The sequence below is a fragment of the Peromyscus eremicus genome, chromosome 1 (genome assembly GCF_949786415.1).
Source record: "Peromyscus eremicus chromosome 1, PerEre_H2_v1, whole genome shotgun sequence".
Taxonomy (NCBI): domain Eukaryota; kingdom Metazoa; phylum Chordata; class Mammalia; order Rodentia; family Cricetidae; genus Peromyscus; species Peromyscus eremicus.
Window position 1 is genome coordinate 95,621,547 of NC_081416.1, and position 12,732 is coordinate 95,634,278.

At 39.7% G+C, this 12,732-nt stretch overlaps 1 protein-coding gene across 1 annotated transcript; it reads right to left on the reverse strand.

Moving 5' to 3' along the window:
• Positions 1–8,070: 8,070 nt before the first annotated feature.
• Positions 8,071–9,009, reverse strand: LOC131900838 (olfactory receptor 52E4-like). Its single transcript, XM_059252178.1, is given in 1 exon segment — positions 8,071–9,009. A coding segment is annotated over 1 exon segment (939 nt).
• Between the last annotated feature and the right edge of the window lie 3,723 nt (positions 9,010–12,732).

Below are 12,732 nucleotides of genomic sequence, written 5' to 3' on the forward strand. Positions count from 1 at the left end.
CTCTGTAGTGGTGACAGTTCCATGGAAAATACCTATGTTGAAAACCTATCTTCAAGTTTTTCTTTCTTTAATTTATTGTATTACAGTTGTCTTAGTAATGCCCTAACAAATGGATCTTTTATCTCAGGCATTCTGGTGAGGCTGCTTACTCTGTAGTCATTTTAACGTGTGGTTTTATGATTAGTAAAGTTGCACAGCTTTTAATGTTTATTTGCCACTTGCCATTTCTTTATCTTCTTCATGAAGCTCTTGTTGGGGAAGTTGGCCCATTGCAAGCTTTTTCCTTATTTATTTGTTTCGTTCAATTTGTACCCTACATATTAATCTATTGAAACTGATAGAAGCAGAGTCAAGACTAGTTGAGACTGAGATACAGCTCTCAGTCTTAGTCAGAATCCTCTCTGCTTATCATGAATGTAGTCGGCCTATTTTCCTAACTGGGTCATTTGTTATCTTGATTTTTTAATGTATTTACTTTTCTATGTACTATGAATATTAACCCTCTGTTAGACGGCCAGCTGTAAAAGATTCTCTCCTATCCTGTGGGCTTCTTCTTCACTTGACTGATTGGTTCCTTTCTGTACAAAAGCTTTTTAGTTTAATGAAGTCCACATTTGTCAGTTGTTGACCTTAATTCCTAGTCAAACAGTCCCTTCAGAAAGTCCATTCTTGCATCTGTTAAACTATAAGGTACTGCGTATGTTTTCTTCTACAAATTTCAGTGTTTCATGTTTTACCTTAAGATCTTTGATCCATTTAAAGTTAATTTTTTGTGCATGATGATAGATATGAATCTAATTTTATTCTTTTTCACATGAACATCCAGTTTTCTCAGCAACATTTGTTGACTGTTACGGGTATCATTTCTCCAGTGTGCCTTTTTGGCATTTTAGTCAAATGACTATATTTGCATGATTGATTTTTGGGTGTTCTATTTTGTTCCACTGATCAACATATCTAGGGTTTTTTATGTGTATCATGCTCTTTTTTTTATTACTATAACTCTGTAACATATCTTGAAATCTGGAATAGGAATCACTTCAGCATTGTTCTTTTACTTATTTTTTTCTTTGGCTGTCAAGAGTCTTCTGTGTTTCCATAAGAACTGTAGGATCTTCTGTTTTCTATTTCTGTGAAGGATGTCATGGGAACTTTGAATGAGATTACACCAAACCTGTAAATCACTTTTAGTAGGACTGGTACAGACCTAAAAAAATAGTTTTCAAAAGAAGAAAAATGACTAATAAATATGTTAAGAAGTGTCCAACATCCTTAGAAATTAGGGAAAGTCAAATTAAAACTACTTTGACATTTCATCTTACTCAGGTCAAAATGGCAAAAGTTTAAGTAATAATATAAAAAAGACAAAAAATGCTGGTGACATTACAAGGAAAAGGAACCCTCATTCACTTTTGGTGAAATTATAAACTGCCCATCCACTATAGAAACCAGTGTGGAGAATTCTCAAAAGCTAAAAGTACCATATGACTTTGCTATATGAGCTCTTTCAATATACGTTAAGGTACACCTCCCACCCTCTAAATCTGTCCAAGTTGCCCCCAATTCTTCTCAAACTCATGTCTTCTTTAATTATCATTGTTACACACATACACACTCACACATGCACCACATACTAAATTCATTTAGTTTTGCTCATATGTATATGTGTTTAGGAATGACCAACTTGAGATTGAATGACTTATCAGGGAGCTTGTACCTAAGATAAAACTGATTCTTCCTATTTCAGCAGCCATTTATTTAGTGTAGCTCTTCATTTAGAGCTAAATATCAGCTGAGGAGTACTGCTATATAAGCCTGGAGGGGTGCATGTTCTACCCTCAAATTACCTGCAGATTATCAGATACAAATTTTCTAGAACTGCTTTTTCAAAACAGAGTAACAGCAATAAGACTTCAGACCAAAGGGTATATGTGTACCAGACTGCTTGAGGTGCTAACAGGACAAACAGATGTTTCTGAAGGGACTCTGAATCCCTGGAGAAGGACAGTTGAGTTTAGTTGTTGGGATTGTTGAGTATCAGGATCCTTTCTATGTGAAAGCATAAAGGTCTTGAAAGTGAATATTCAGGCGTACTGAGAAAGAAAACATCTTTAAGATTTAGGACTGAAAAGTGAGTGATGTTTTAGGGATAATGGAGAGAAAAGCCTAGGGGTTAGAGACTTAAGGGTGTGAATGAAAAATGGCTAATGGAGCAAATGTCCTGGGATAGGTGGAAGGTTCTGTTAGGTGTTTTTGACTAGTTAATATGGGAGTATGGTTGGGCAAGGAGGTGGGGCATAGAAATTATGTGTTTGAGGCCTAGGCAGAGGCTGGTTGGGGTAGGGAGTATTGGGGTTTGTGAAAATATGCAGAAGTGTCTTTGAGTATGATAGAGAGGGGTTTATGGTGTGCAGCAAGGGAAGAAGAGGTGGTACTCCATACAGTGGGACGGACTAGAGAAGGAGGCAGAGGGCAAGAGAGGTTTTGGGATTTTTGAGGAAAGGAAGAGGAGGGACACAGGAGTGTCCTGGGAGCTATGGTCAGAGAAAAAAAAAACAAAGTTCATGTCAATTCTGGAGAGGACATCCTTTCCTAGTAAAGGAATAGGACATGAGGGAATGAGGAAAAACACTTTAAAAGAATCAAGTTAAGGGAGGACTCTGGAGGGATCTGGAGGAATGGCTGTATATTTTGATTCTGGGTGAGGGAGAAGGGATAAATAGCATAGAGAGAAGGAGAGAAATCTGAAACAACTTTTCATATGGCTTAAATCACTTTCTCAGACTTGTAAGTGACTTACATTTTCTTAGACTGCCATAACTTTAAACATATATGTATATATATTGAGTTAGTTTCTTAGGTTTGTCTACCTTGTATCATTTATTTTTCCTTGAACTACATAACTTACTTGTTTGTTTGTTTTTTTATAACCTTTGGAAACTAAAATCTTTTTTAGTGGGAAGCCTGTCATCAAGGTAAACTATACTCATGAAATGGACTGACCTGGCAGCTGGGTGTTTGCTGTTGTTAAAGCTACAATTACTCATCAATGCCATCAGAGATCTGTGAAGTTTAAATTTGAGTAGGAAGTACAATTTAAATGATTTTTGTATCGATTAAAATGACAGAGACTTACTTAGACAATTGTATGAGGCTTATGTGATTCATTACAGGTCTTCAGAGGTCAGACAAGAGTAGCATTTTAGCTTCAGTTTGTCCCACAGAGTAGAGGGCCTTGAGATGTCAGACTTAGGTCTGAATTGTTCCTGTAGAGGAAGAACTTGGAAAAATTGACTTTACTTTGATGAGGCATAGTACATCCATCAATCCAAAAGTGTCCCACAGTTTATACAGGTTCCTGGTGGCAGGTAAGGCATGGGCAGTTTTGTCCAGTAGTTAGCATTATCACAGTCCAGATGGAGTCAATGGTGTGGTATTCCATCTATCTTCTTTGGGACCTTAAAGTTTATTGTTAGGAGGGGGTCTCTGTTTATTGTGGGAAGTTTTTATTGTTTTTGATGTTTCAACATTTTAAGTGCCATATTCAGCAGTTCAGTAAGGAGTTTGAGGGTCAAGTATCTATTAAGTATAGCTAAAATAGACAAATTTTGTTAGAACTTACTTGTTTTCAAAGGCTTAATTTTGAAAACACAGGAGACTAAATAAAGCTTATTTTTGTAATTAATCATGACTATAAGTATAATTCTGAGCACATTAAACCATATGATTATTTATGAGGTAACTGATAATTAAGTTGTATGCTTTATCTTTAATAGTTCATAACAAGTTAATCTAGCTTTTATAAGATTAGGAAGTACAGCTTTATCCCTGTTAAGGTTGAGCCTTAAAATTAGAGTTGAAGATTTAATTGGAGATCTTTTAGCATGAAAATAGACCACAGACCATAAATATAGTCAACTTTTTCATTACAGAATATTACAGTTCTTGTATGAGTAGGTTTAAGCTAGACGTGGTATCAGGACCGGGAAGTTTAAGGTGGGAAAGTGGTAAGGGCCTTGGCAGAGGGAGGTGTTATCACAAGGCCATAAATTGTACTGTAGCTTACTTGGGTGTCAACAGTGGAGAATTTGGCTTTAGGAAGGGAGGGGGAGCAGCACTGGGCTGAATGGAGGAGGCTTTTTGGGGCTAAGGCATTGAGGATGGACAGAGGGGCTATTGGAGCAGCACAGCTGGAACAAGGCAGGGGAAGGTGGGGGAATCAGTCACAGTAGCCCAGAAACCAGCCTAAGGAAAACATTGCTGTGGCCTAGGCATGAGACTAAGGAAGCTACAGTTCCTGGAGGGACATGGGAGTGACCTGTTTGTTGTTAAGGAGTTTAAGAGAGGCTGATGTGCTATGGGTGAGCATTGACTCCTTCCTACTAGTCAGACTCCACTGGGCACTGCAGAGTGGGGGTAAAGGGGGGTGATGTGGGGATGTATGTGGCCCATGGCACATGGTCAGGGAGAAGGAGGGGTGGCTGTTGGAACACTATCAGAGCTCAGGTGGTCTGAAGGAAGTGGGGGACTCCTGCACCTGTGAACAGTGGAGACTGTAGTAGCCACTGTGCTTCAGGCATGAGGGGCATGGCCTGAAAAACAGTAGCCCCTGTTGGGATCTGTAGCACCATGGGCTGGATTAAGCAGAGGTAGTGGGTAAGGGAGAGGTGAGAACCAAGGACATAGAGGCTGATCTGTCTGGCCTTGGTGAAATCTGGGTGGATGGTTCCTTGGCAAAGTTCAAAGGACAGAGTTTCAGTTTCAGGAGCAAAAGAGTCAGGGGTAGGTACTGAGAACTTGAGAGCAAGGAGGACATGGGATGGTGAGCAGGAGGACTACAGGGGTGGAGAAAGGAAAAAAGCAGAGACATAGAGGATCTCTATCCATTTTCCTGTGCACTCACAAAATTGTGAAGATCCTGAATAATGTTAGGATCCAGAGAGCCATTATATGGCCATTTAAAATGATTATCTAGTGGATATAGAGGCCAAGCCTGGGTACTATAGTGAATGAGCTTAGGGGATTTGATGTCTGAGAGTTTTAGCTGTTTGAGATTCTGGAAGAGACATCCCAAAGGTGAGTCAGTCAGATTGGAGGGGATGGAGCCCATTACCCTGGGTGGTAGGTGGGCCAAAGTCAAGAGGGACCAGAGTTCCTTTGTGTCTTGAGAGAGTGAAGAGGGGTCTTTGGGAGGGAGTGGGTCATCACCCAGACTCTGTTACCAAGAGAGGGACCCCAGGGGATTTGAGGATAAATCTGAAAACTGTAAACAGGTTTTTGGGAGTGGGAAAGGGCACTGGATTCCGGCAACAAGACCACCAAAAGTGAAAGGGAGAAGGCCCCTACCAAACCAGACTGGATAGAATGTGCCTAACTAGCAGCCAGTCCATGGGAGTCTGCCATAACCAGTGAAGGTCATGGCAGGGTACAGTCTCCTCAGTTCCACAGGATAGTGCAGGGACACTGAACACTCAAGGGCTGTCACCCGAGAACCTGGAGACTGTCTAGGACAGTCAGGGTGTGGGACTTACCAATCAGCCTCTGTTGGATGAGAGAATGGGGTGCCAGAAAGACTGGAATATGTGAAAAAAGGTTGGGGGTTACAGGCTTATCCAAGTCTTGGCATCAGTGAAGGAAATCCTGCACATCGAGGGGTCCCTTCTGGACCCTGGACTAGGCACAAACCATACCCAAATACTTGTTTTAACAGAGAGATCCTTTATTAAGCAAGGGAAAAAAGTTAAAGTGGCTGCTTTCTGACCCAAGCAGAAAAACAACAGCAAATGACCTTGTAGGTATAATTTTTTAAGACGAGAAAAAAGGGGAGGTCTGTGTGAGAATGGGCTAGGCTGCAGTGGTACATTTTGACTGGGCATTTTGATTAAGTGAACCATAGGGGGCTTTGATTGCTGAACTTCAATACTTTGATAGTTGGACCTCGGCAGTCCCCCTCAGGAGGAGGAAGAGGCCAAGGGAATAGACCTGGGGACTAGCTTTAGGAATGTAATCTAATGGTTTTTAGCAAAGCAGAGGGCATGTGGGAGATGAGCAAGGCCTGTTAGAGCCATGCTTGCTGTGCTTGAGCTGGCCAGAGTCCCTTCATTTTCCCGACAAGGTAGCATCCTGTATAATTGTATCATTAAAATTAATATTTAATAAAGGAAAAGTACATTCTCATTTTGAAGCATTAATTATCATAAGGGTATCTAAACAAATCACCATTCAAATGGGAGAAGAATCTGAGAGTTGGACCAAATTGTTCATATCACTAGTAATTCATTCATTACAAAAGATGTTTTCAGGGAGTCGTTGCTCTAGAAATGGCCATACCGTTGTTGCTTTGGAAACAAGAAATGACATCTATATTTTTGGAGTAGGCATGGCAACCAAATGTTCTTGGTACTTCAAGAGTAAAAATGAGAAATGTGTATTAAAATGATGGCGTTTGTCAAACTTCTTGAAAAGATTGTATGTTGAAGTGTAAGTTTCATTTTTTTTTCTTTTTTTTTGGTCACAGCTGAAGAACTTGGACTTTGTATAGTGGAGCACCCATTATTACTGGAGGAAATTAGTTTTGGTAAGATAATAAGACAATGAATACAGCCACTGATGTATTGTGGTGTAGTAATCAGATGTGGAGTGTTTGGAGCCCAGTGGGGAATGAGATGGGATTACGTTAGGTGTGAAGATGTCTAGCAAGTTCAAATCAATAAAAGGAAATAATATTTTAAGAACAATATTTGATAGTTCATTGTTTATATGTTTATAAAAAGTTTACTGAGATAACTATACTGTGTGTGTTTTGTACTTAAGATTTTGAAAACAAAAATGTGCATTGCTAAGCAACTACTCTGTGAGTAAGAAGATAAGATGAGGTCTACACAAATAAAAATGTGAAAAATGGGTTTATTACTGAGGTTCCCTCTCACAATTCACAAGAAGAAACACAGTGTAGAAAGGGTTGGGCAATACAAGATACTTAACACAAGGTGAATGAATGAAGAACTAAATTTGTGAGTCTGGGAGTTGCTCTAGGGAGCTTTGGGTTTGACTCTTCTTTGGGGAATATGATTTATATGTATGTGATTGCATCCATTCCTGAGAAGCTTAAATTCTCTACCAGGCTGATGTATCTATGAAGTTGTCAGTCTTCCTGACCCTTCTCCTCTTTCCCTCTCACCTTTCCCACTCATCCCTCCTTATCCTTATTTATTATCTCTCCCTTCCTCCACCTTCCACCCTCCACCCTCTACATTTCTATATTTATGTCTTTATCTATTAGTACTAAACATACACACACACACACACACACACACACACACACACACACTTACACACACAGTCCCCTCTCTACAGAGAATGAACTAGTTCATTTTGAACAGTAGCTCCCTTTGAGAAAGAGCTCATAGATGGTATAGGCATGGAAAATGGAAACCCTTAAAAATGTTAAGTACCTTGCTGGTTTTACATTTTTAGAACCTAGTTTGTGATATGTAATAAAATACCAGTAAAATTATGGATTGAAAACAAGCAATTGAGAAACACTGAGAGAATATTAAAACTATTAAAAACCAGTAATATACAACATACATATGTGTGATATATACATATCATGATATCATATCATATCATATATATGATAATATCAACAGAATTGACTACATCCTGTGCACCAGCTCAGGACTAAACTGGAAAAGAATGAAACTCTTCAAATCAATTGTGTCAAGCCTTAGGCATTCTACAAGTTCTCTTTTAGTTAGTTAGTTAGTTAGTTAGTTAGTTAGTTAGTTAGTAAGTTAAACAAGTTTCCTGGCATTGAACTCAAGTTGTCAGGCTTGCTGGCAAGTGCCTTTTTTACCCTTTGCCCTTCCTGCTGGCCAGCATTCTGCACATTTTCATAGTGATTGTTTTCATATTCATCATACTATATGTTCTGTATTAAGTATACAGAAATAATAAATGTAATAACACTAATGTCATGGGTTATTTTTTCCTATTACAATATTCTGTAGTTAATAAATATAATCCTTTCTCCCCAGAGGAAGATGCATCTCTCTGAGATAACTTACGTCAACTTTTCTTCCAAAAGATGCTTAAAACCTGCTCCCGAATCTGCTTAGTCCTCACCCCGTAGATGACAGGATTCAGGGCAGGGGGAACAACGACATATAGATTAGCTAGGAGAATATGAATGTATGCAGGAACATTCCTGCCAAACCTGTGGGTCATGAAGGAGAAAAAAGCCGGAGTGAAGAAGACCAGGATGACACAGATGTGAGAGCCACATGTGTTAAGTGCCTTGAGCCTGGCATCCCGGGAAGGCAGGCAGAAGACAGCTCATAGGATTCGCATGTAGGAGATGGCAATTAGAAGCACATCAGCAAGCACCATTGATATAAGAATCAATCCAAATATCATGTTTACCTTTATGTTGGCACAGGCCAGACGAGCAATTCCCATATGTTCACAGTATGTGTGAGGGATTATATGGTGTCCACAGAAAGGTAGTCTCAAAATGAGAAACACCAGAGGAATGACCAACATGAAATTTACTCCAAATACCACCACCAGGATGAGACCAATCGTTCTGTTTGTGAGAATCAGGCTGTACCGCAGAGGATTACAGATGGCAACATATCGGTCAAAGGCCATGGCAACCAGCACAACAGTCTCCATTGCAGTGAATATGTGGATGAAGAACATCTGGGTCACGCATCCCCCAAAGCTAATCTCCCGTAAGTTAAACCAGAAGATGCCCAGCATCTTTGGAATTGTGGATGTGGATAGACCCAGATCAACGGAGCCCAACATTGCCAAGAAGTAAAACATGGGCTGATGAAGGCTGTGTTCATTCTTGATCACAAACAAGATAGTGATGTTCCCGACAAGGGCGATCAAATACACAAAGCCAAAAGGTAAACCGATCCACACATGCATCTCTTCAAGGCCTGGAACTCCCAGCAAGAGGAAAAAAGAGGGGTGGAACTCAGTGCCATTTAAACAGGACATTCCTCTCTGTTCTTTGAAATTTGAGAGAGAGAGAAAAAAAAAACTCAACCTTTTGAAATGTATATACACATGTATTTAACCATGCATGTGACCATATGTGCGCGCAAGCACGCACGCACACACACACACACACACACACACACACACACACACACACACCTATTATGATGAAGGCTCTTTCTTTGAAAGGTGATATTTGAATAGATGAATATGAATGGGAAAGATTTAGCTTAAGTTAGTAATTAACAGTAAACATTTAAGACATGGGAGGACAATGATTTTCCTTCTTGAAAGAATGTTTGTTTACACTGAGAATTAAACCCAGGGCTTGCACATGCTAGACAAATGCTCTCCCACTGAGTTACAGTCTCAGTCCATGTAAAGAATATACTTACGTGAACACTAGATATCCTGCAGTCCCTTGGAACCAGTGTTACTCCTCTCCAGAGATCCTGTGGGTGATGTTAGTAAGCAACACCACAAACAGGCACCACCTCAAACAGTCAAGAAGCAGCTCAGAAATTTTCATACAACTCTCCACAGCCCTACAAAACTAATCAGCATTACAACCTCCACCTTCTTTGTTTTCATCATTTTACTTATTTTGCAGTGTTGGAATCAAGGTCACAGTGTTACGTATTCTAGAGAGCTACTTGAAATTTAAATAAATGTAGTAACACAAATGAAGAAAGGTGGGAAGGAAAGGAAGAGGAAAGGGGAAGGAAGGAAGAAAAGAAGGAAGGGAGGAAGGAAGGAGCAAGGAAAGGAAGGAGGAAGGAAAGAATGAAGGAAGGAACTTTTGTAGACATCTGAAACATGGAATGATAGTGATGGCAATCACTTTTGGAGAAAAGGATTTAGGACACTCAATACCTTTCTCTTTGGGGGACTGGGAAGCACTCTTCTTTGTGAGGAAGAGTAAAGGAGCTTTGCTTTCTTCTTCCTTTGGTGCAGGAAAGCTATGGCAGATTTTCTTTCTTCCTTTTTTTCTTTTTTTCTTTCTTTCTTGCTTGCTTTCTTTCTTCCTTCCTTCCTTCCTTCCTTCCTTCCTTCCTTCCTTCCTTTCTCCCTCCCTCCCTCCCTATCCCCCCCTCTCTCTCTTTTTCTTTCTTTTTTTTTTGAGATAAGTGACACCCAGATTCAAATAGACAGGTAAGGGAAATATATATGTATTTCCCAGAGCATTTTCAAACATCCTACTGAAATGCCTGTAGATATTTAACTCTTTACAAAATCTACTTTGACTTTTTTTCCAAAAGAGGACACAATGTTGGGTGGTTAGGTAATGGGTGGTGGTCCTGAGAAGAATGGGGGGAGTGGACCAGATGATCAAAATACATTGTATGAAATTCTCAAAGAACTAATGAAAAATATACAATGACATAAAATAATGTACCTTATATTAAACTTTGTTTAATCTATGCTTCTGGATAATCTGAAATTGAGAAGAAACAACATAAAAGACATTATACTCACCCCAACATTCAAACATCGGCCAAAGTCTGTGCTACATAGTCTGAAAAATTCCTTTTTCCCACAGGTTTGACAGCACCCCAGAAGTGTCCTTTATCCCTGTTTGTCTGACATCATCTCTTTTGTTTCAGTACCTTACACCAGAGCCCAGACCTGAGCAGCAACAGCTGCTTTGGCCATTATCTGTGGCCTTTCAGGGAAGACAGAGAAGGACCTCCCCTTCTGACTTCATTCTGTGTGTTGTCCCTGAAAAGAAAAATTTATCCTTCTGTTGCAGCAGACTTTTCACTGACAACCCACGGCCCACAAATCCATAATTCTCTGAGGATTTAAACTTTCCTCTTCCTGAAAGAAAATAGTTAATCCTCCTGTGACTGTATTTCTGAACCCTGAAATTGATGACAACCACCTCCCACTATTAGTCTGTGCTCTGATTATCCCCACAGACTCACTCACTAAGCTCTGTTTTCAGTGAGCAGCATTAAATCATCAAAGATGATTTGGATTAACAACCACAAAGCAAGATTATGTCATTGAAAATGTGTAATATACCGTGGAGAAAGAGAAAATACAAAACAATGCTTATGCTACAGAATGGAGCATGGATCTTGACAGAGTGAGAAGGAAGGCTCCAAGCTCTTCTGTAGTCTCCCCATTGAGGGTTAACTAAGGGGAAATGGTCACACAGCACACATCCCACGTCTGAGACAATATTTATTGGTGGAATTGAAAAAAAAAGCTGAAGTACTTAAGGTTTTACACCTAGTGAACAACTTTAAATTGGGGTTACTTAAATTAGCATAGGCAAGAGGTTATTTACCAGATCATGGGCAACATGGAAGTAGCAAATTTTTAGATACTCCCATTCATAAAGCATCCATACAAATGAATCTAGAACCTCTCCCCTGGAATACAAAAACAACGTGACCCAGAATTAGAACCCTTATTCTACCATATCAGAATTCTGAGAACAGTCATTCTTTATTGAGGTATCAAAGCTCCTTATCATCTTAGTTCATAGCAAAATAAATTAGGCCACCAACATCCAGTGGACGGCATAGATGATTTTGTATAAACAGAATAACAGAGTGATTTCTGTGAAATTTAGAAATTCTTCCATATATAAATAGTACAGTTTAGGAAATGTGATATGGGAAGCTGAGGAATGGGAGAGCAAGAGTGCTAAGATATTCACAACTGTAGATGATGACAAAGAGCACAACCCACTTTCAACATTTCTATCATCTAACAAGGGACATCACTGTACCAGCCTATGTACCATTTTCTGCACATTTGGACTGTGGTTGATGTGGATCTGTTTATAATAATTATGCCTAAAACTTTGGCCAACTTATAGTTTAATGCCCAGATGTAAAATCCTCTGAGTGCTTTTTTTACATGTATAACATCCATGGTTCTGTTCAGGAATTCATGGCAATACCTGTCAATGATTGCTGAATTGACTGTGACCAAATAAAGTCAGTTGATTTTTCTGAAAGACCTGAAGACCATTCCAACATGTGTTTTCTACCTAGAGAAACTTCTGCTTCAAGAAACAGTTGAGTATAAACTTTGTTGTAGACTTGTAGTCACTACCAACCCCATGAAGACAGACAGAAAGGATTCTCTACTACGTAATCCTTACCTGAACATTCAGGGGGAAGTGATCTAGGTTTGAACATTTCACCATTGACTTTGCTTCCTCTCTTTGTTGAAGGCAATCTCAGTAGAAACTGTGCTCAAGATGCTAAGTGCCTGCGCTTCCCACATCTTAAGTCCCTTCTACCCAGCTGTCATTGCCATTTCCATAACTCTTATTACAGAAATGACATTTTCTTACATCTCAGTCATATTTGATGCCCCTCACAATGTCATTTCCTATTAGCAAAATCCACGAGAGTCTGTTTAAAGGGTATCAGGGATTTATTAAGATAAGAAATAGGGAAATACAGTCACAAACACAGGATATGGTAAATCCAGTTGCAGAGTCTTTGGAAAGCTGGGGACCGATCATATGCTGCTTCATGCTGCCTGACCCAGTCTTCACCACCCAAGAGAGAGTACACCACTCAACTGCATCCACTCTTAGGGGGTCATTTATACAGAGAGAAAGCTGTGCTCTAGGGCTTGTACCCCCAGAGCCATTGGCAGAATAAATTCCCTCAACACTTCCCCTTGTCTTTTTGTTTTTGTTTTTGTTTTTCGAGACAGGGTTTCTCTGTGTAGCTTTGTGCCTTTCCTGGAATTCAC